This window comes from Pongo pygmaeus, chromosome 5, assembly GCF_028885625.2.
Source record: "Pongo pygmaeus isolate AG05252 chromosome 5, NHGRI_mPonPyg2-v2.0_pri, whole genome shotgun sequence".
Taxonomy (NCBI): Eukaryota; Metazoa; Chordata; class Mammalia; order Primates; family Hominidae; genus Pongo; species Pongo pygmaeus.
In genome coordinates this window covers 75364711-75385903 of record NC_072378.2, presented here as the reverse complement: position 1 = coordinate 75385903, position 21193 = coordinate 75364711, and the positions used below count along the sequence as shown (strand labels likewise).

General features: G+C 40.7%; 1 protein-coding gene across 2 annotated transcripts in view; it reads left to right on the top strand.

Annotated features, from left to right (window-relative positions):
* IMPG1 (interphotoreceptor matrix proteoglycan 1) overlaps positions 1 to 21193 on the top strand; it is a 156313-nt gene that overhangs the window by 111331 nt on the left and 23789 nt on the right. For both annotated transcript variants that reach the window (XM_054493164.2, XM_054493163.2), the window contains 2 exons: positions 13536 to 14068; positions 17096 to 17315. In XM_054493164.2, the coding sequence (XP_054349139.2) occupies positions 13536 to 14068; positions 17096 to 17315 (753 nt within the window). The remainder of the gene's footprint in view (positions 1 to 13535; positions 14069 to 17095; positions 17316 to 21193) is intronic.

The window sequence follows — 21193 nt, the reverse complement described above, 5'->3', positions numbered from 1 at the left end:
TTCCCCATATTTTTAAATAATATGCATTTTTGAGTCATCATTTCATACATCATTTATTGACGTTCCATTATTGTAGGTAAAGATTTAAGTTTCTTGCAATACCATCCCCTCTTTCTCTCTTCAACCTTCCCAATATAGTGATATTATATTATTAAATGAGTATTCAGCATTTATAGTAAATATTCTCAGCTGATCAGTCTGCTGTGTTTCCTTTCTGTTTTCCTGGAGTTCATGTTTTCTTTGATTTTTTTTCCTGGAGACAGTCACTCTGTAGCCTAGGCTGGAGTACAGTGGGGCAATCTTGGCTCACTGCAGCCTCCGCCTCCCAGGTTCAAGTGATTCTCCTGCCTCAGCCTCCCAAGTAGCTGGGACTACAGGCACGTGCCACCACACCTGGCTAATTTTTGTATTTTTAGTAGAGCTGGGGTTTCACCATGTTGGCCAGGCTGGTCTCAAACTCCTGAATTCAGATGATCCACCTGCCTCAGCCTCCCATAGTGCTGGGGTTACAGGCGTGAGCCACTGCACCAGGCCGATTTATTACTATTATTCACTTAGTTTTCTTTGTACTTATTACTAATTCTTCTCAAACTTTCCATTGCAATTGTAATATACCACCTCTTTCTCTCTGGACAGCTACTCTCTAGGACTTTTGGACCGCTGTCTTCTGGGTCTTCCCTTTGCTACCTGTTTTGCTATCTTGGATTTTCCTTGGCCTTTCTCCCAGTTTGGATTCCTTGATCCCTTCTCCCTCTGGGTTTATTCTCCTGTTCTGTGGAACATTTCATCCAGTAGTTTTGTCAGGTTAAGAAATTTGGTACACGTAGCAGGGCGAGTCGCAGACAAAACTCCTCAGACACCAGATTAAAGAAGGAAGAGGTTTTTTATTCGGCCAGGAGCTCGGCTCTTAAGAGACTCTCCCTTCTCCCTCTGGGTTTATTCTCCTGTTCTGTGGAACATTTCATCCAGTAGTTTTGTCAGGTTAAGAAATTTGGTACACACCTTTTATTTGTCAATTATGCCTTAATAAAGCTGGAAAATAAATTGTTGCTGGGCATGATGGGTCATGCCTCCCAACACTTTGGGAGGCTGAGGCAGGAGGATCATTTGAGCCCCGGAGTTTGAGACCAGCCTGGGTAACATCGAGAGACCCCCATTTCTACATAAAAAAAATTTTTTTTTTAATTGCTGGGTGTGGTGGTGCATGCGCATGGTCCCAGCTACTCAAGAGAATGAGGTGGAAGGATTGCTTGAGACAGGGAGTTTAAGTCTGCAGTGAGCCGTGATCATGCCACTGCACTCCAGCCTGGGTGACAAAGTAAGAACCTGTCTCAAAAAAAAAAATGGCAAAGAAATCTTTTAAAAATTGGTACAATTGCAGAAGGCTTGGTGAAAGATGCATTCAATGTACCTGTCTCTTGAGATGAATCCAGTTTTTAACTGGTTGCCTTTTACACCTGGGTAACTGTGTATTTGAAAGTCCCCTTTACCATCTTCCTGGAGATTTCCCTTTCCCTGAACTTTTTTCAGTATCCCATTTCTTTCTTTTTCTTGGTTTACTACCTCATTTTAGGTAAACACACGCTAAGAAAAGGTGCCTGGGAAAAAATTTTAAGACTGTGCTTGAAAATGTCTTCAGCCACCCTGATGCTTGATTGATAGTGTAGAATTCCATTGTGGCCATGCTGTTCTCCCAGCTAGCTGCTCCCTGAGCATGACAGGCATTCTTCTTCTTTTGGCCTTCTCATTTGCATTTGCTGCATGGCTAACTTATCTCCTTCAGGTCTATTCTCAAATATTATATTCTCAATGACAACTGTATAAAATTGGAAACCCTGTACTTCCATCCCTTTTTCTGCTTCATTTTATTTCCATAGCACTTATCACCACCTGGCATACTATGTATTTTTCTTGGTATTGTTTTGGTTTTTGTTTTGTTTTTTGTCTTCCTCCACTAGACAGTAAGCTCTTTGGGGCCAGAAATTTTATCTTTGCTCACTTATATATTTTAGCACCTGGAATAATGCCTGGCACATACTAGGCTATCAATGTCTATTTGTTGAATGAGTGGATAATTAACATTTTCTATCTCTATAATATTCCAAAAAGGAAGATAATAACTTTCTTGTTATTATAAATAAGAATGGATTTGTTTGATATAAAATTAAGAATTTACTGGTCATGCCCCTTAAAGATATAAAGGAGTTGGATGGAATCTCTTCTTTTGAGAGTTTTTGACATGAATAAGCAACCACTTGATGCTTATGATTCAGCATATATATGTGACCCTTTCTAGTAGCATTTAAAATGGCCTTTCTCATGGACAAGGACTTCATGTCTAAAACACCAAAAGCAATGGCCACAAAAGCCAAAATTGACAAATGGGATCTAATTAAACTAAAGAGCTTCTGCACAGCAAAAGAAACTACCATCAGAGTGAACAGGCAACCTACAAAATGGGAGAAAATTTTCGCGACCTACTCATCTGACAAAGAGCTAATATCCAGAATCTACAGTGAACTCCAACAAATTTACAAGAAAAAAACAAACAACCCCATCAAAAAGTGGGCAAAGGACATGAACAGACACTTCTCAAAAGAAGACATTTATGCAGCCAAAAAACACATGAAAAAATGCTCACCATCACTGGCCATCAGAGAAATGCAAATCAAAACCACAATGAGATACCATCTCACACCAGTTAGAATGGCAATCATTAAAAAGTCAGGAAACAACAGGTGCTGGAGAGGATGTGGAGAAATAGGAACACTTTTACACTGTTGGTGGGACTGTAAACTAGTTCAGCCCTTGTGGAAGTCAGTGTGGCGGTTCCTCAGGGATCTAGAACTAGAAATTCCATTTGACCCAGCCATCCCATTACTGGATATATACCCAAAGGACTATAAATCATGCTGCTATAAAGACACATGCACACGTATGTTTATTGCCGCATTATTCACAATAGCAAAGACTTGGAACCAACCCAAATGTTCAAAAATGATAGACTGGATTAAGAAAATGTGGCACATATACACCATGGAATACTATGCAGCCATCAAAAATGATGAGTTCATGTCCTTTGCAGGGACATGGATGAAATTGGAAATCATCATTCTCAGTAAACTATCGCAAGAACAAAAAACCAAACACCGCATGTTCTCACTCATAGGTGGGAATTGAACAATGAGAACACATGGACACAGGAAGGGGAACATCACACTTCGGGGACTGTTGTGGGGTGGGGGGAGGGGGGAGGGATAGCACTGGGAGATATACCTAATGCTAGATGACGAGTTAGTGGGTGCAGCGCACCAGCATGGCACATGTATACATATGTAACTTACCTGCACATTGCGCACATGTACCATAAAACCTGAAGTATAATAATAATAATAATAATAAATAAATAAATAATAAAATGGTCTTTCATCTGTACTTGTTCCTCACACACTGTTCATCTTCTGCTTTGTCTTCTTCTGGCTACCAATGGGGCTTCTGGCATCTCCCACCCACTTACCTCGCTTTGGGCTTCAGATGGACCTGAGTTCATCTACTCTGGGTTGGACCATATCATTTGTGGCCTTGCTTTTGGACAGACCTCCAACCTAGAAAGTGACCACAATAGCTATGTACTCTACATTTGGCAGCTGGACTTAGAAATAATGGACTGCCACATATACATACACGTAAACACACTCCATACCTTCATAGACCCACACACACACTCTAGCATAACAGTTATTTTAAATCTTTTCATTTTGCGTAGTTCAGAGTGAAATGAATGGCCTTGGCTTTTAGTGTTTGACTTTCCTATTGTAGTGCAAAAATACAGTGTTAGAATGGTCTGTGTCACTACTATGTCTAATTTTTTCATATGAATTAGATGAAAACATGATTATTTAAAATACACTTACAAATAGTGATAAAGTTTGGATAATATTTTTTCCAAAGGAATTGACTATAACCTTAGTAGCTTCAATCTCAAAACAAAAGAGAGTAGGACGTCTTTTAAAATCACATTTAAATAGGGTTGCTGGACTCAGCAAAGAAAAATACAAGATGTCCAGTTAAATTTAAGTTTCAGATAAAAAATAATAATTTTTAGTAAAAGTATGTTCCGATGAGCATCCTGTATTTTATCAAGCGACCCTATAATTAAATAGCAAATTGTTCCATTAATGAAATAACTTGGTTAGGCTTATTGTGAATGTGAGGGAGTAATATTAAAATGTCACAAAAAACATCTCTTTTTCGGCTGGCAAGATAGCCGAATAGGAACAGCTCCAGTCTGAAGCTCCCAGCAAGATCAACACAGAAGGCAGGTGATTTCTGAATTTCCAACTGAGGTACCCAGCTCATCTCATTGGGACTGGTTAGACAGTGGGTGCAGCCCACGGAGGGTGAGTTGAAGCAGGGTGGGGTGGGGCATCACCTCACCCAGGAAGCATAAGATGTTGGGCAACTACCACCTCTAGCAAAGGGAAGCCATGAGGGACTGTGCCATGAGGAACGGTGCATTCCAGCCCAGATACTATGCTTTTCCCATGGTCTTCACAACCCACAGACCAGGAGATTTCCTCAGGTGCCTACACCACCAGGGCCCTGGATTTCAAGCACAAAACTGGCAGTCATTTGGGCAGTGACTGCCCAAGTAACTCTTGAGCTAGCTGCAAGAGTTTGTTTTTCATACCAAAGTGGTGCCTGAAACACCAGCGAGACAGAACTGTTCACTCCCCTAGAAAAGAGGCTGAAGCCAGGGAACCAAGTGGTCTATCTCAACAGATCCAACCCCCCATGGAGCCCAGCAAGCTAAGATCCACTGGCTTGAAATCCTCACTGCCAGCACAGCAGTCTGAAGTTGAACTGGGATACTTGAGCTTGGTTGGGGGAAGGGTGTCCACCATTACTTAGGCATGAGTAGGCAGTTTTCCCCTCACAGCGGAAGCCACAAAGAAGTTCAAAATGGGTGGAGCACACTGCAGCTTGGCAAAGCTGCTGTAGCCAGATTGCCTCTCTAGATTCCTCCTCTCTGGGCAGGGCCGCTCTGAAAGTAAGGCAGCAGCCCCAGTCAGGGGCTTATAGATCAAACTCATATCTCCCTAGGACAGAGCACCTGGGGGAAGGGGCGGCTGTGGATGCAGCTTCAGCAGACTTAAATGTTTCTGCCTGCTGGCTCTGAAGAGAGCAGCGGATCTCCCAGCACAGCGCTCGAGCTCTGATAAGGGACAGACTGCCTTCCTCAAGTGGGTCCCTGAACCCCATGCCTCCTGACTGGGAGACACCTCCCAGCAGGGGTCGACAGACACCTCATACAGGAGAGCTCTGGCTGGCATTTGGTGTGTGCCTCTCTGGGATGGAGCTTCCAGAGGAAGAAATAGGCAGCAATCTTTGCTGTTCTGGAGCCTCCACTGGTGATACCCAAGCAATCAGGGTCTGCAGTGGACCTCCAGCAAACTCCAGCAGACCTGCAGCAGAGAGGCCTGTTAAAAGGAAAACTAACAAACAGAAAGGAATAGCATCAACAACAACAAAAAGGACATCCACACAAAAACCCCATGTGAATGTCACAACATCAAAGACCAAAGGTAGATAAATCCACAAAGATGAGGAAAAACCAGTGCAAAAAGGCTGAAAATTCCAAAAATCAGAACGCCTATTCTCTTCCAAAGGATCACAACTTGTCATCACCAAGAAAACAAAGCTGGACAGAGAATGAGTTTGACAAATTCACACAAGAAGGCTTCAGAAGGTGGATAATAACAAACTCCTCCGAGCTAAAGGAGCATGTTCTAGCCCAATGCAAGGAAGCTAAGAACCTTGAAAAAAGGTTAGAGGAATTGCTAACTGGAATAACCAGTGTAGAGAAGAACATAAATGACCTGATGGAGCCGGAAAAAACAGCACGAGAACTTCGTGAGGCATACACAATATCAATGGGCGAATCAATCAAGCGGAAGAAAGGATGTCAGAGACTGAAGATCAACTCAATGAATAAAAGATTAGAGAAAAAAGAGTGAAAAGGAATGAACAAAGCCTCCAAGAAATATGGGACTGTGTGAAATGACCAAACCTACATTTGATTGGTGTACCTGGAAGTGACACAGGGGGAGAATGGAACCAAGTTGGAAAATGCTCTTCAGGATATTATCCAGGAGAACTTCCCCAACCTAGCAAGACAGGTCAACATTCAAATTCAGGAAATATAGAGAACACCACAAAGATACTCCTCAAGAAAAGCAACCCCAAGACACGTAATCATCAGATTCACCAAAGTTGAAATGAAGGGGAAAATGTTAAGGGCAGCCAGAGAGAAAGGTCGGGTTACCCACAAAGGGAAGCCCATCAGATTAACAGCAGGTCTCTCTGCAGAAACCCTACAAACCAGAAGAGAGTGGAGACCAATATTCAACATTCTTAAAAGAATTTTCAACCCAGAATTTCATATCCAGCCAAACTAAGCTTCATAAGTGAAGGAGAAATAAAATCCTTTACAGACAAGCAAATATTGAGAGCTTTTGTCACCACCAGGCCTCCTCACAAAAGCTCCTGAAGAAAGCACTAAGTATGAAAAGGAGCAACTGGTATCAGCCACTGCAAAAACATACCAAATTGTAAAGACCATGGACACTATGAAGAAACTGCATCAACTAATGGGCAAAATAGCAATCTAACATCATAATGACAGGATCAAATTCACACATACCAATATTAACCTTAAATGTAAACAGGCTAAATGCCCCAATTAAAAGACAGAGACTGACATATTGGACAAATATTCAAGACCCATTGGTGTGCTGTATTCAGGAGACCCATTTCACATGCAAAGACACACATAGGCTCAAAATAAAGGGATAGGGGAATATTTACCAAGCAAATGGAAAACAAAAAAAAAAAAGCAGAGGTTGCAATTCTAGTCTCTGATAAAACAGAGTTTAAACCAACAAATATCAAAATACAAAGAAGGGCATTACATAATGGTAAAGGGATCAATGCAATAAGAAGAGCTAACTATCCTAAATATGTATGCACCCAATACTACAGTAGCAACCAGATTTATAGAGCAGTTTCTTAGGGACCTACAAAGAGACTTAGACCCGCCATTCCAATGGGACACTTTAACACCCCACTGTCAATATTAGACAGATCAACAAGACAAAATTAACAAGGATATTCAGGACTTGAACTCAGCTCTGGGTCAAGCGGACCTAATAGACATCTACAAAACCCTCCACCCCAAATCAACAGAATATACATTCTTATCAGCACCACATAGCACTTATTCTAAAACTGACCACATAATTGGAAATAAAACACTCCTCAGCAAATGCGAAAAAACAGAAATCATAACAAACAGCCTCTCAGACCACAATGCAATCAACTTAGAACTCAGGATTAAGAAACTCACTCAACGGCTGGGCGCAGTGGCTCATGCCTGTAATCCTGGCACTTTGGGAAGCCGAGGCAAGTGGATCACAAAGTCAGAAGTTCAAGACCAGCCTGGCCAAGATGGTGAAACCCCATCTCTACTAAAAATACAAAAATTTGCCAGGCTTGGTGGCCAGCTCCTGTAATCTCAGCTACTCAGGAGGCTGAGGCAGGAGAATTGCTTGAACCTGGGAGGCGGAGGTTGCAGTGAGCCGAGATCATGCCACTGCACTCCAGCTTGGGTGACAGAGCAAGACTCCATCTCAAAAAAGAAAAAAAAGAAACTCACTCAAAACGATACAACTACATGGAAACTGTACAACCTGCTCCTTGAATGACTACTGGATAAATAACAACATTAAGGCAGAAATAAATAAGTTCTTGGAAACCAATGAGAACGAAGACACAATGTACCAGAATCTCTGGGATGCAGGTAAAGCAGTGTTTCCAGGGAAATTATACCACTAAATGCCCACCAAAGAAAGTGGGAAAGATCTAAAATTGACACCCTAACATCACAATTACAAGAATTAGAGAAGCAAGAGCAAACAAACTCAAAAGCTAGCAGAAAACAAGAAATAACTAAAATCAGAGCAGAAGTGAAGAAGATAGAGACATGAAAAACACTTCAAAAAATCAATGAATACAGGAGCTGGTTTTTTGAAAAGATTAACAAACTAGACCGCTAACCAGACTACTAAAGAAGAAAGAGAAAAGAATCAAATAGACACAGTAAAAAATGCTAAAGGGGATATCATCACTGTTCGCACAGAAATACAAACTACGATCAGAGCATACTATAAACACCTCTACGCAAATAAAGTAGAAAATCTAGACAAAATGGATAAATTCCTGGACACATACACCCTCCCAAGACTAAACCAGAAAGAGGTTGAATCCTTGAATAGACCAATAACAAGTTCTGAAATTGAGGCAGTAATTAATGGCCTACCAACGAAAAAAGCCCAGGACCAGATGGATTCTCAATCAAATTCTACCACAGGTACAAAGAGGAGCTGGTACAATTCCTTCTGAAACTATTCCAATCAATAGAAAAAGAGGGAATCCTCCCTAATTCGTTTTATGAGGCTAGCATCATCCTGATATCAAAACCTGGCAGAGACACAACAAAAAAAATTTCAAGCCAATATCCCTGATGAACATTGATGCAAAAATCCTCAGTAAAATACTGGCAAACTGAATCCAGCAGCCCATCAAAAAGCTCATCCACCACAATCAAGTCAGCTTCATCCCTGGGATGCAAGGCTGGTTCAACATATGCAAATCAATAAACATATTCCATCACATGAACAGAACCAATGACAAAAGCTACACGATTATCTCAATAGATGCAGAAAATGCCTTTGATAAAATTCAACAGCCCTTCATGCTAAAAACTCTCAATAAACTAGGTATTAATGGAACCTATCTCAAAATAATAAGAGCTATTAATGACAAACCCACAGCCAATATCATACTGAATGGCCAAAGATGGAAGCATTCCCTTTGAAAATGGGCACAAGATAAGGATGCCTTCTCTCACCATTCCTATTCAACACAGTGTTGGAAGTTCTAGCCAGGGCAATCAGGCAAGAGAAAAAAAATAAAGTGTTTTCAAATAGGAAGAGAGGAAGTCAAATTGTCTCTGTTTGCAGATGACATAATTATATATTTAGAAAACCCCATTGTCCCAGCCCAAAATCTCCTTAAGCTGATAAGTCTCAGGATACAAAATCAATGTGCAAAAATCACAAGCATTTCTATACACCAATAATAGACAAACAGAGAGCCAAAGCATGAGTGAACTCCCATTCACAACTGCTACAAAGAGAATAAAATACCTAGGAATACAATTTACAAAGGATGTGGAGGACCTCTTCAAGGTGAACTATAAACCACTGCTCAAGGAAATAAGAGAGGATACAAACAAACGGAAAAATATTCCATTCTCATGGATAGGAAGAATCAAGGTCTTGAAAATGGCCATACTGCCCAAAGTAATTTATAGATTAAATGCTATCTCCATAAAGCTACTATTGACTTTCTTCACAGAAGTAGAAAAAAACACTTTAAATTTCATATGGAACCAAAAAAGAGCCTGTATGGCCAAGATAATCCTAAGTAAAAAGAACAAAGCTGGAAGCATCATGCTACCTGACTTCAAACTATACTACAAGCCTACAGTAACAAAAACAGGATGGCACTGGTACCAAAACAGATATATAGACCAATGAAACAGAACAGAGGCCTCAGAAATAATGCCACACATCTACAATCATCTGATCTTTGACAAACTTGACAAAAGCAAGCAATGGGGAAATGATTCCCTATTTAATAAATGCTGTTGGGAAAACTGGGTAGCCATATGCAGAAGACTGAAACTGGACCCCTTTTTATACCTTATACAAAAATTAACTCACAATGGATTACAGATGTAAATATAAGAACTAAAACCATAAAAACCCTAGAAGAAAACCTAGGCAATACCATTCAGGACATAGGCATGGGCAAAGACTTCATGACTAAATCACCACAAGCAATCGCAACAAAAGCCAAAATTGACAAATGGGATCCAATTAAACTAAGGAGCTTCTGCACAGCAAAAGAAACTATCATCAGAGTCAACAGGCAACCTACAGATTGGGAAAAAATTTTGGCAATCTATCCATCTGACAAAGGACTAATATCAAGAATCTACAAGAAACTTAAACAAATTTACAAGGAAAAAACAAACAACCCCATCAAAAAGTGGGCAAAGGATGTGAACAGACACTTCTGAAAAGGAGACATTTATGCAGCCAACAAACATACGAAAAAAAGCTCATCGTCACTGGTTATTAGAGAAATGCAAATCAAAACCACAGTGAGATACCATCTCACACCAGTTAGAATGACGATCATTAAAAAGTCAGGAAACAACAGATGCTGCAGAGGATGTGGAGAAATAGGAACACTTTTACACTATTGGTGGGAGTGTAAATTAGTTCAACCATTGTGGAAGACAGTTTGGCAATTCCTCAAGGATCTAGAATCAGAAATAACATTTTTCCCAGCAATCCCATTACTGGGTATATACCCAAAGGACTATAAATTATTCTACTATAAAGACATGTGCACAGGTATATTTATTGTGGCAATGTTCACAATAGCAAAGACTTGGAACCAACTCTGATGCCCATCAATGATAGACTGGATAAAGAAAATGTAGCACATATATACCATGCTGTTATGCAGCCATAACAAAGGATGAGTTCATGTCCTTTGCAAGATCATGGATGAAGCTGGAAACCATCATTCTCAGCAAACTAACACAAGAACAGAAAACCAAACACCGCATGTTCTCACTCGTAAATAGGAGATGAACAATGAGAACACATGGACGCAGGGAGGGGAACATCACACACCAGGGCCTGTCATGCGGTGGGGGACTAGGGGAGGAATAGCATTAGGAGAAATACCTAATGTAGATGACAGGTTGATGGGTGCGGCAAACCACCATGGCACAGTTATACTTATGTAACAAACCGGCATGTTCTGCACGTGTATCCCAGAACTTAAAGTATAATAAAAATATAAATAAATAATAAAAAGGGAAAAAAAGGATGAGTTCATGTCCTTTGCCGGGACATAGATGAAGCTGGAAGCCATCATTCTCAGCAAACTAACACAGGAACAGCAACCCAAACACCACATGTTCTCACTCATAAGTGGGAGTTGAACAATGAGAACACATGGACACGGGGAGGGGAACATCACACACCTGTCGCACGGTAGGGGAGGGGTAGAGGAGGGATAACATTAGGAGAAATACCCAATGTAGATGATGTGTTGATGGGTGCAGCAAACCACCATGGCACGTGTATACCTATGTAACACACCTACATGTTCTGCCCATGTATCCTGGAACTTAAAGTATAAAATTAAAAAAGATGTCACAAAGGGAAATGGCCAGAAATTTATTTTTGTTGATTGATGACATAATGCAGAAGCCTATTTTAAACAGGTTAAAGTCTACGTAGTAAGAAAGGTGTGAGTAATGAAATGCTGGCAAAAGAGCAAAATGAAGACATCTATTATTGCGCTTCTTGCCAACTCTTATCACCTGCAGAAGCAGAGATCACATCATAAGAACACAGATTCAAATGCATTTCCCATGGCACAAAAAAAGTCAAATGAAATCCTTTCAATTTATCATCCCAGATCTGTTTGTGGATATTTTAGTCAACTCAGACTTCCATAATGAAATATCATAGACTGGATGTCTTAAACAATAGAAATTTATTTCTCATGGTTCTCATGACCAAGAAATGCCAGATCAAGGTGCTTGCAGATTTTATTCCTGACAAGGGCTCTCCTCCTGGTTTGGAGTTTGTTGCCTTCTTGCTATATTCTCACATGGCAGAAAGCGAGATCAGCTCTCTTGAGTCTCTTCTTACAAGACCGCTAATTCCATTCATGGGGACTCCACCCTCGTGACCTAATTACCTCCCAGAGACCCATGTCCAAATATCATCACATTGGGGATTAGAGCCTGAACATACAAGTTTTGCATGAACACAAACATTCAGCCCATAGCAATGGAGATTTTAATAAAACCTTAAGTGTATCTCCAGAGAGATCTTAGATATTAGGTAACATTATTTCTCACAATTGAGTGAATTATGAGGAGACACATGCAGATACCCTCCCCAGGTAAGAGAAAAGAGGGTGCTTCTCTGAAATCTGGCATAACTCACCAACAGACAGGTTTTATTTTAAGAAAGTAATAAAACTAATATGATTCCAACTTTCAGAGCTGTTTATCACTTGGAGTTTCAGTTTTGGTAATTTCACTGTAGTAAATTAGCTGACTGAGAGTCCAAAGATTATATCTGCATCCAGACAGTCCATTTATCATGCTTAGCTTTTGGATTTCAACAGAGCTTTCCTGCATATTTGCCAAAAGGCCACTGAAGAAATCACAAAAAGCTCCCTGTTTTGTTCACTTAATGCCTTAAATATCATCAGTGGCTCTGGATTTAGTTTTATTGCAATATTTTAATAATTCAACAATCTGTTTATCTGAAAGTTTCCACCACTTTCTTAGTTTAGAAATATTTATTTTCATTTTGTACCAAAAAAGGGGTAGACTTTGGTAGTTCAATGTGTACTTACCCAAGATAGCAATGCAAAATGGTGGTAGAAATTGTCAGAGTATAATAATGTAACTGTGGTAAAGGTTTTATAGTTTATTTTATTATTATTCTTATTATTTTGAGACAGAGTCTCACTCTGTCACCCAGGCTGGAATGCAGTGGCGTGATCTTGGCTCACTGCTACCTCTGCCTCCCAAGTTCAAGAGATTCTCGGGCCTCAGCCACCTGAGTAGCTGGAATTACAGGCGTGTACTACTACACCCAGCTAATTGAGAGGTTTTAAATATTAATAAATAGCAAGTTGTATGGTCAATGTAACATTCAAATTATATGTTCACCAATACCTTTTTACTCCTAGTATCATTTTGCAAATTGACAAGCTATTCAATTAGATTAATCAGTTTTGGAAAAGCATAATTTAAATTTTAAGTGGTAAAAATACCAAAACATAATTATTGTAACCAAAAAAATCCAGTTGCAAAAAATGCAGACTTGCATTATTGGAAAGTGAATAAAATTTCCGGGCCAAAACTACACACCTAGTTGTCTGGGAGTTATATACGGGGATGAGGGATCTAAATCTGTTCCAATGCCAGCTGCAGTTTGGCACCAATTGGTGACTTAGTCAGTTTGTACTCCTTGGTTCCCAGGTGTATCATGTCTGACTAGGCAGTAATTCCAGAAATTCTAGTTAACTGGTGCTCTTTTAGTCTCATATATCAAGAACTATTGGGCCTGAATAAAATGGGTACAGGGATCCACTCTTTGTCTCCCTAGTTTGGGACATAGTGCTGCCTGCCCTTTCTGTTCCAATTTCTCTTCTTTAAAGATAATGACTATTGAAATGATCTACACAAATGCTATGTATTTTCTCAAGCTTAATTCTGGATTTTCTTTTTTTCACCTTCTATTCTTTGGGGAATACTTGGACATAATGAAATTGATTTCAATAATGAAATTGTACTTCCTCCACAGACACTTCTTGGTCTCCACCTGCTATGGCCTCTACCTCCCTATCAGAAACTCCACCTTTCTTTACGGCATCAAGCATCTTCTCTCTGACTGATCAAGGCACCACAGATATAATGGCCACTGACTGGACAGTGCTAGTACCAGGGCTCACCATCCCCACCAGTGATTATTCTGCAATCAGCCAACTGGCTCTGGGAATTTCACATCCACCTGCATCTTCAGATGACAGTAGGTCAAGTGCAGGCGGCGAAGATATGGTCAGAGACCTAGATGAAATGGATCTGTCTGACACTCCTGCCCCATCTGAGGTACCAGAACTCAGCGAATATGTTTCTGTCCTGGATCATTTCTTGGAGGATACCACTCCTGTCTCAGCTTTACAGTATATCACCACTAGTTCTATGACCACTGCCCCCAAGGGCCGAGAGCTGGTAGTGTTCTTCAGTCTGCGTGTTGCTAACATGGCCTTCTCCAACGACCTGTTCAACAAGAGCTCTCTGGAGTACCGAGCTCTGGAGCAACAATTCACACAGCTGGTGAGTGGGCACTGCTCACAATTCCCAATTCTCTGTCTCTTCTTTCTTTGCTGTTGTTATTTTATAATATAATTATTGGCTGTCTTGAGCAATGAGTGTTAGTAGAAACAAACCGCCAAGACAGCTGTTGCTGAAGACATTCAACTAGAATTTTGAGATGAATTCGGGTCCAACTGGGGAAGTGAGTTCTGTGGTAGACAAATGGGAAGACACCGCCACCCAACCTTGGGGGAACAAATTTATTCTTAAACTCTTTTCATTATAATTCTTCCTAACTTAGTTAATGCAGGAATAATACATAACACTCAAGCACTGAACATGGAATCTACAAATAGAGTGAACATTTGCTAAATTATATCAATCTCATGAAAGGGTACAAAGTTAGAATGGTCCAGCACAGATGAGGCTAAGAGTTCAGGAGTAAGGGTTCCTTTCTTAACTCCCCTTAAGTTCTTGTAAACCTAAAAAATGACTAAGTAGTTTATCATTCCTTGTGCCTAACAAAGAAAATGAAAAGATAATTATTATGACATATATCTTTGATAATAAGATACTCCCAAACTCACATGTTTATTTTGTTTCTACATATACAATAAGAAATACATATACAATAAGAAATGTTGAACTATGTAATACCTCTACACATTCATGGCTAATTAAAATAAATTGTACATATCACACAGATGGCAGAATGCCTGACAATAATAAAAAATTTTATACTTCATATAAGTTAAATTATTACACAAATTAAAATCCACATGAAACCCAATTTCTCAAGTGAACATTTGCAAGACTTTATCTGTTCTATCTCCCCGCCCCACACCATTTATAATGAGGTGAGTAGATATTGGGAGAGTCTCGAGGAACAGAGTCCCAGTGAACCTGTTACAGAGAAGGGGTCCTAGTCCAGACCCCAAGAGAGGGTTCTTGGATCTCGCATAAGAAAGAATTCAGGGCAAGTCCACAGTGCAAAGTGAAAGCAAGTGTATTAAGAAAGTAAAGGAATAAAAGAATGGCTACTCCATAGACAGAGCAGCCCCGAGGGCTGCTGGTTGCCCATTTTTATGGTTATTTCTTGATGCTATGCTAAACAAAGGGTGGATTATTCATGCCTCCCCTTTTTAGACCATATAGGGTAACTTCCTGACATTGCCATGGCATTTTTAAACTGTCATGGTGCTGATGGGAGTGTAGTAGTGAGGATAACCAGAGGTCAGTCTCATGGCCATCTTGGTTTTGGTAGGATTTAGCCAGCTTCTTCACTGCAACTTCTTTTATCAGCAAAGTCTTTATGACCTGTGTCTTGTGCTGACTTCCTTTCTCATCCTGTGACTTAACTGTCTGGGAATGCAGCCCAGTAGGTTTCAGCCTCATTTTACCCAGCTCCTATTCAAGATGGAGTTGTGCTGGTTCACCTGCCTCTGACAAACTGACCATGGTATGTTAATTAGGGTTCATGCTAAGCTGCCATAATGAAGAGGTAAGAATATAGTGACTTTCATTCAATACAAGTTTATTTCTCTTTCACTTGATGGGTAGGACAGCTTAGCTCTACAATGTCATTCAGGGACCCACACTTCTTCCATCCTGTAGCTCTGCCACCACCACAGGCACTTCCTCATTCACATGGTCAAAGCTGGGTCATTGGTACATCCCTGTTTCCACTTGTGAGAAGCAGAGAGGAAGCTGAGGGAAAGCAATTTTCTCCTAAGCAAAAGACACCAAAGTTGCCCACACCATATTAGTGGGAACTAGTCACATGGCCATCGTTGCCGCAAGGGAGGCAGGAAAATGTGCTTTCTAGATCAGCAGCCTCTTTCTATGAGAAATAGGAAAATGGATTTGGGAGAAGTGGCACCTAGCTATCTGCACAGTAAGTGAAGACAGGAAATCTCTACCCCAGGCCAAAGCAATGCTAAGACACCAAGAATGAGGCTAGTCAAGTAAGTTCTGTCCTCATCAGGGGACAGTAACTTGAAAAGGGAAGTACCACAGTTTGTTTAAAATTTCATTTTACTCACACAAAAACCTTGTGAGGGAAGTAACAGAATGTGGGACTGGGTCAGAGTCAAAATTGTGGTGGGGTGGGGACAAAGGCAAATAAAAAGGAGGTGTGGATCATGCCTAGGAGGTTGGCGCTTGCATCTCTGTGCTTTCTGGGTTCATAGTACGATTCATGAATGAGGGGGCTCACTTTCAGAGCCAAGGACAAGGTGAACATCACTGAGTTTCAAACATTTCTGAAAAACGATCTCTAGGATGGCGTGGCTCACAGGAGGCAGATGTGGGAACCTGAAACACAATGCCATGGGGCATACTGTTGAGATTATGATAGTTTGGAAAGGGCTCGCTAGGGAACCACTTTTTGTTCTTCCTCACAATTCAGATAAGGGCACTGAGGTACAACACAGTGGTTACAGAACTTGATGAAGGTCACATGGCTAGTTAGGGACTGTTCTAGGACTGGCACCCAAGTCTCCTAACTGCCAGTTTCCTGCTGTTTCCACTACACCACATTTGTGTTGGCTGGGAAGCGTTTACTGCGTAGAGAGACATGCTGATGTTTAAGCTGTTGTTTATTTTAATAGGTCATTTCAAATTGGATGCATCCAAATAGATGTCCCATTTACATAGACACAGGTCAGTCTGCTCCTGGGCTCAGTTTGGAACATGTTTTTATTTACTTGGTTTTTTTTTTTTTTTCAATAATTGAACTTGGCATTCCTGCTTTGCTAACAGCATTGGCTCAGGTTTTTAAAAATCATCTGTTCTCACAATTCACCATGAAAAAAATCACAGCCATCCATCTCAATACACAGATAGAAAGGTGGAAATATGGAACTAATCACTGCAAATCAACCATTAAGTAGTGGTGTTTTGGTCTCACATTAGATCCAAAACAAAAATCAAAATAATAAAAAGGAACTAAAATATATGTCTCAGTTAATGAAAAGTGAGTGTAAGTGGAATTAGCAGCAGCTGAGCACTTAGAACACAGTTAAGAGGAAACCATCTTTTATTTTGCAGCTGGTTCCATATCTACGATCCAATCTTACAGGATTTAAGCAACTTGAAATACTTAACTTCAGAAACGGGAGTGTGATTGTGAATAGCAAAATGAAGTTTGCTAAGTCAGTGCCGTATAACCTCACCAAGGCCGTGCATGGGGTCTTGGAGGATTTTCGTTCTGCTGCAGCCCAACAACTCCATCTGGAAATAGACAGCTACTCTCTCAACATTGAACCAGGTAAAAGAATCCAACCCAGAAAGTGGTAGAGATGTTTTGTTCATTTTTTTAATTTTGTTGTGTTTTTAAGCACACATTTCAATCTTGAGGCCACAAAAATCAAACTGAAATGACACCAGATGAAATAACCTTTTGGAAGCTATGGAGCACATCATTAGAAAGGTAGAGTCCAAAGACATGCAAGTTAACATTTTCCTGTATCAAAAAGCAATGAACAAGCACACTTCTTGTTGCACAATCTGAGAGCTTTAATTTTAAGTTTAATCAGAACAAAACTTTTGCTGTGTTTAAGATATTTTTTTTAATGTAGCCCACAGCCAAGCTAATTTACATTCTGCTAGAAGTCAAAAGCACTTTCTCAGTGCTCTGCAACAACCTCGGGGCTTCCTACCTAAGCAATCTTTCAATCACTGTTCATTATCAGAATAGCTACTTCATCATGTAATTCAGGATCAGAGACAGCATTCTAAGGAAAGAAAAATAATCATTAGATAGAGATTCAAACTTGGAGAAAGTCACTTCGCCATCACCAAATAAAAAGACAAAAATAAATTTGCATTTTGGTTGTATACTACAGATCAGCTTCCATGTGAGGATTAAAGCAAAGAGTTAGACAAGGAGAAAACTTTTAAAGACATGGGAGCTTAGCCCAAAGCCAAATAACAGAAAGCAAACATTTGCTCTGATAATAAAGCAAAGTGTGTGCACCATTGTAACCAGCTGTGACCAAATTGGGAACTGTTTTTACCATTAGTTTCAAAATTCTGTTTTCTAACCGATTGAAAGAAGTCCTTTATTCCCTGGAGTGCAAGGCAGGGAGGACTCCTGATTTCTGCCAAAGCTACCTCCCAGTCAAATTCAAAACAAAGCTTCCTAATTGGCTATGAATTAGTGGAGTGAATCTTTAACACCCTCTCTGGCTCTCTGTGGACTAACAATGAAAGCAGAAGGAAGAGGCCGTGGGCAAAATGCAAACCAAAAAGGCTCAGCGGGAGACATTTATATTTGATAGAGCAAGGCTTTGAGCAACTTTAAGCAAATTGCCTCAGTACCTTAGTAAACAGAATCCTTAAAAAGAGAGACCGCCTGTAGGCACTGAGCCTTGGAGCACTTACCTCCAAACAGGAGCAGCTAAGTAAGCCCTGTGGATCCCCTAATGAATCAAACACCTCCTAAATGCCAGTAAGACACTGCCTCTTCCCCAGAAAACTACTTCAGAACTGAGAAGGAACCAGGGGTCTTTGCCAGTTAGGATCAGGAGGCTAATTTCTTCAGCCAATTGATTAAGCTAGCAGGAAGTATATGGGGAGAACTTGGAAAGCATTGAAGAAGTCATAGCACAATCCCCTGCCTTCCTTCCTCCCTCAGGGAGCTGACAGCTTACTTAGGGAACCATCCACCAGCTCAAGAAGGTCAACGTCTTCTTGTGAGTTGAGGCAAGGGATAACCCAGGTGTGCGGCTGTGGGGAGCAGCTTCTCAATGTAGATGCCACTTAAGTAGTGCTTTAGAAAGAGGGTGGGAAGCTGTTAGTGCACTGCCAGGGCTGTATAAGGGACACTGTTGATATTGGAAGCAAGCACAGCATAGTGATGGTCTTGGGGATCCCCAGCCCTAAATGTTGAATCTTGTGTGCTAACTGCAGCACTCAATTTCTGCAAATGGAAAATGGAGAAATTTTGGCCGGGTGTGGTGGCTCACACCCATAATCCCAGCACTTTGGGAGGCCAAGGCAGGTGGATCACTTGAGGTCAGGAGTTTGAGATCAGCCTGGCCAAAATAACAAAACCCTGTCTCTACTAAAAATACAAAAATTAGCCTGGCATGGTGGTGGGTGCCTGTAATCCCACCTATTCGGGAGGCTGATGCAGGAGAATCGCTTGAACCCAGAAGGCAGAGGTTGCAGTGAGCTGAGATTGCCCCCACTGCACTCCAGCCTGGGTGACAGAGCGAGACTCCTCTCAAAAAAAAAAAAAAAAAAAGAAAGAAAGAAAAAGAAAAGAGAAGAAAAGAAAATGGAGATAGTAACATTTATGAGGACTAACTGAAAGAATATTTACAATACTTAGCATAGCACTTGACAAATTGTAGTTACTTAATAAACATTAGTAGTTACTATTGCAACATTGTCACAGTTAACTTGACTATCAATTTGTGACCTGCTTAAGGTACCAGCAAAAACAATAAAAAGGAGCATGACAAGGTATTTGTGGAGGGGGTGGAACTGAAATTATTTTCACGAATTTCTTGTGAATAGTTCTGCTATGCAGCTTTTCTTCCAAGAAGCCAAAGGTGGTAAGCATGAGATGGTGCTAACATCAGTTTCACTCCCTGCAGGGTCACATTTATGCTGAGCTACCTAAGAATGCCTCCAGCCTACCCAGTGAACTATGGCATACATGCCCAATTCTTATTGTTAGTGGTGGAAAAGTAGGGGAAAGCCAGTGCCTGCTGGACAACCTGGGAAATTACTTGCTTGCTTTCCAGAGGTAGTTCAACCCTGAGCCTGCACCAGCTCAAATACTTTTGAAGAAATTAACATGTAAAGCCAGGAAAAGCAGTGAATCTGAATGAAAACTGTTGAATGTTGAATGACCACTCATGGTAACTACAAGGGAGATACTTTGCAAAAGCCACTGAATGTTACACTAAGCACTTAGTGAACTAATAGTTCATACTCTATTCCTTACCAGATACCCGGAGAGTGACAAAATCTAAATTTTACATACATTGAAAACTCATAAAATAATAAATCTATGCAAGAGGTCTGCCAAAAATTGGCTATGTTGCACCAGTTAGGATATAGTGATGCTTGTCTTAAGTGATGCTTACAACATCATTAAGCATCAGCCAAATGATGATGGTTCAATCAAAGTATTCGAGGACAGCAGAATTAGAAAGTCAAATATGGATTTTATAAAGTTAAAAATAATCAATGAACTGTATGGATTCATCTATGTAAATCCAAATGGGTAAATCCAATATCCAAAATGGTTCCTAATTATACTACGCTATACATAGCTAGAAGCCACTGTGCTAAACCGCCCTCAAAGGTTTTCCTTCCGGTCAACAGTGAGGGAAAGGAGGAAGGTACCAGCAGGCAGGGAGGAGCAGGCAAGGAATAGAGAGGGGCACAGGGAATAGTCACTGACTCTGTGGGATCCTTCATGCACAGCTGGGGATTCTGGTTTAGATATTTCACCAAAGGCGAGGGCTGGGTTCACCCAGGTAATCAGGAAGTGGGCACTGGACTGATGATCAGGACATTGACCATCTTCTACATGCTTAATCCAAAACAGCATTCATCCACCACTATATAACAGGCTAATGCATGAAAATCCATCCCTGCCCAAAGGAATTTGCACTGTAGTAGAAAAGGGACATTTTAGAACTATGCTAGGATCAAGCCTACATCTTTTTCATTCCAAAAGACTTTTTAAGGACAAGTTTCTTTTGTGCCAGACTTCCTACAAATTCCTGTGGGCTTGGCCATCACTAAGAGATGCTCCCATAATAAAGAGAGCACTGAGTTTTCTTTAAGTCTCATTTTGTTAAGCCTGAACAGAAGAGAGAATATAGGAATAGAAATAAATGAAAGGAACTCTAGTCCCTCCAGGCTGGTCAATGAGACAGCCTTCGGCCGGGGATAGCAAGAACTAAGCAGCCAGCTGCAGCCATTAAGGTTCAGGGCTGGGGAGACAGAATACCAGCTGTCTTAGTCTGTTTGTATTGCTATAAAGGAATACCTGAGGCTGGATAATTTGTAAAGAAAAGAGTTGGCTCATCTTTCCGCAGGCGCCAGCATCTGCTTCTGGTGAGGGCCTGAGGCTGTTTCCACTCACGGCAAAAGGCAAAGGGGAGCCAGCATGTGTAGAGATCA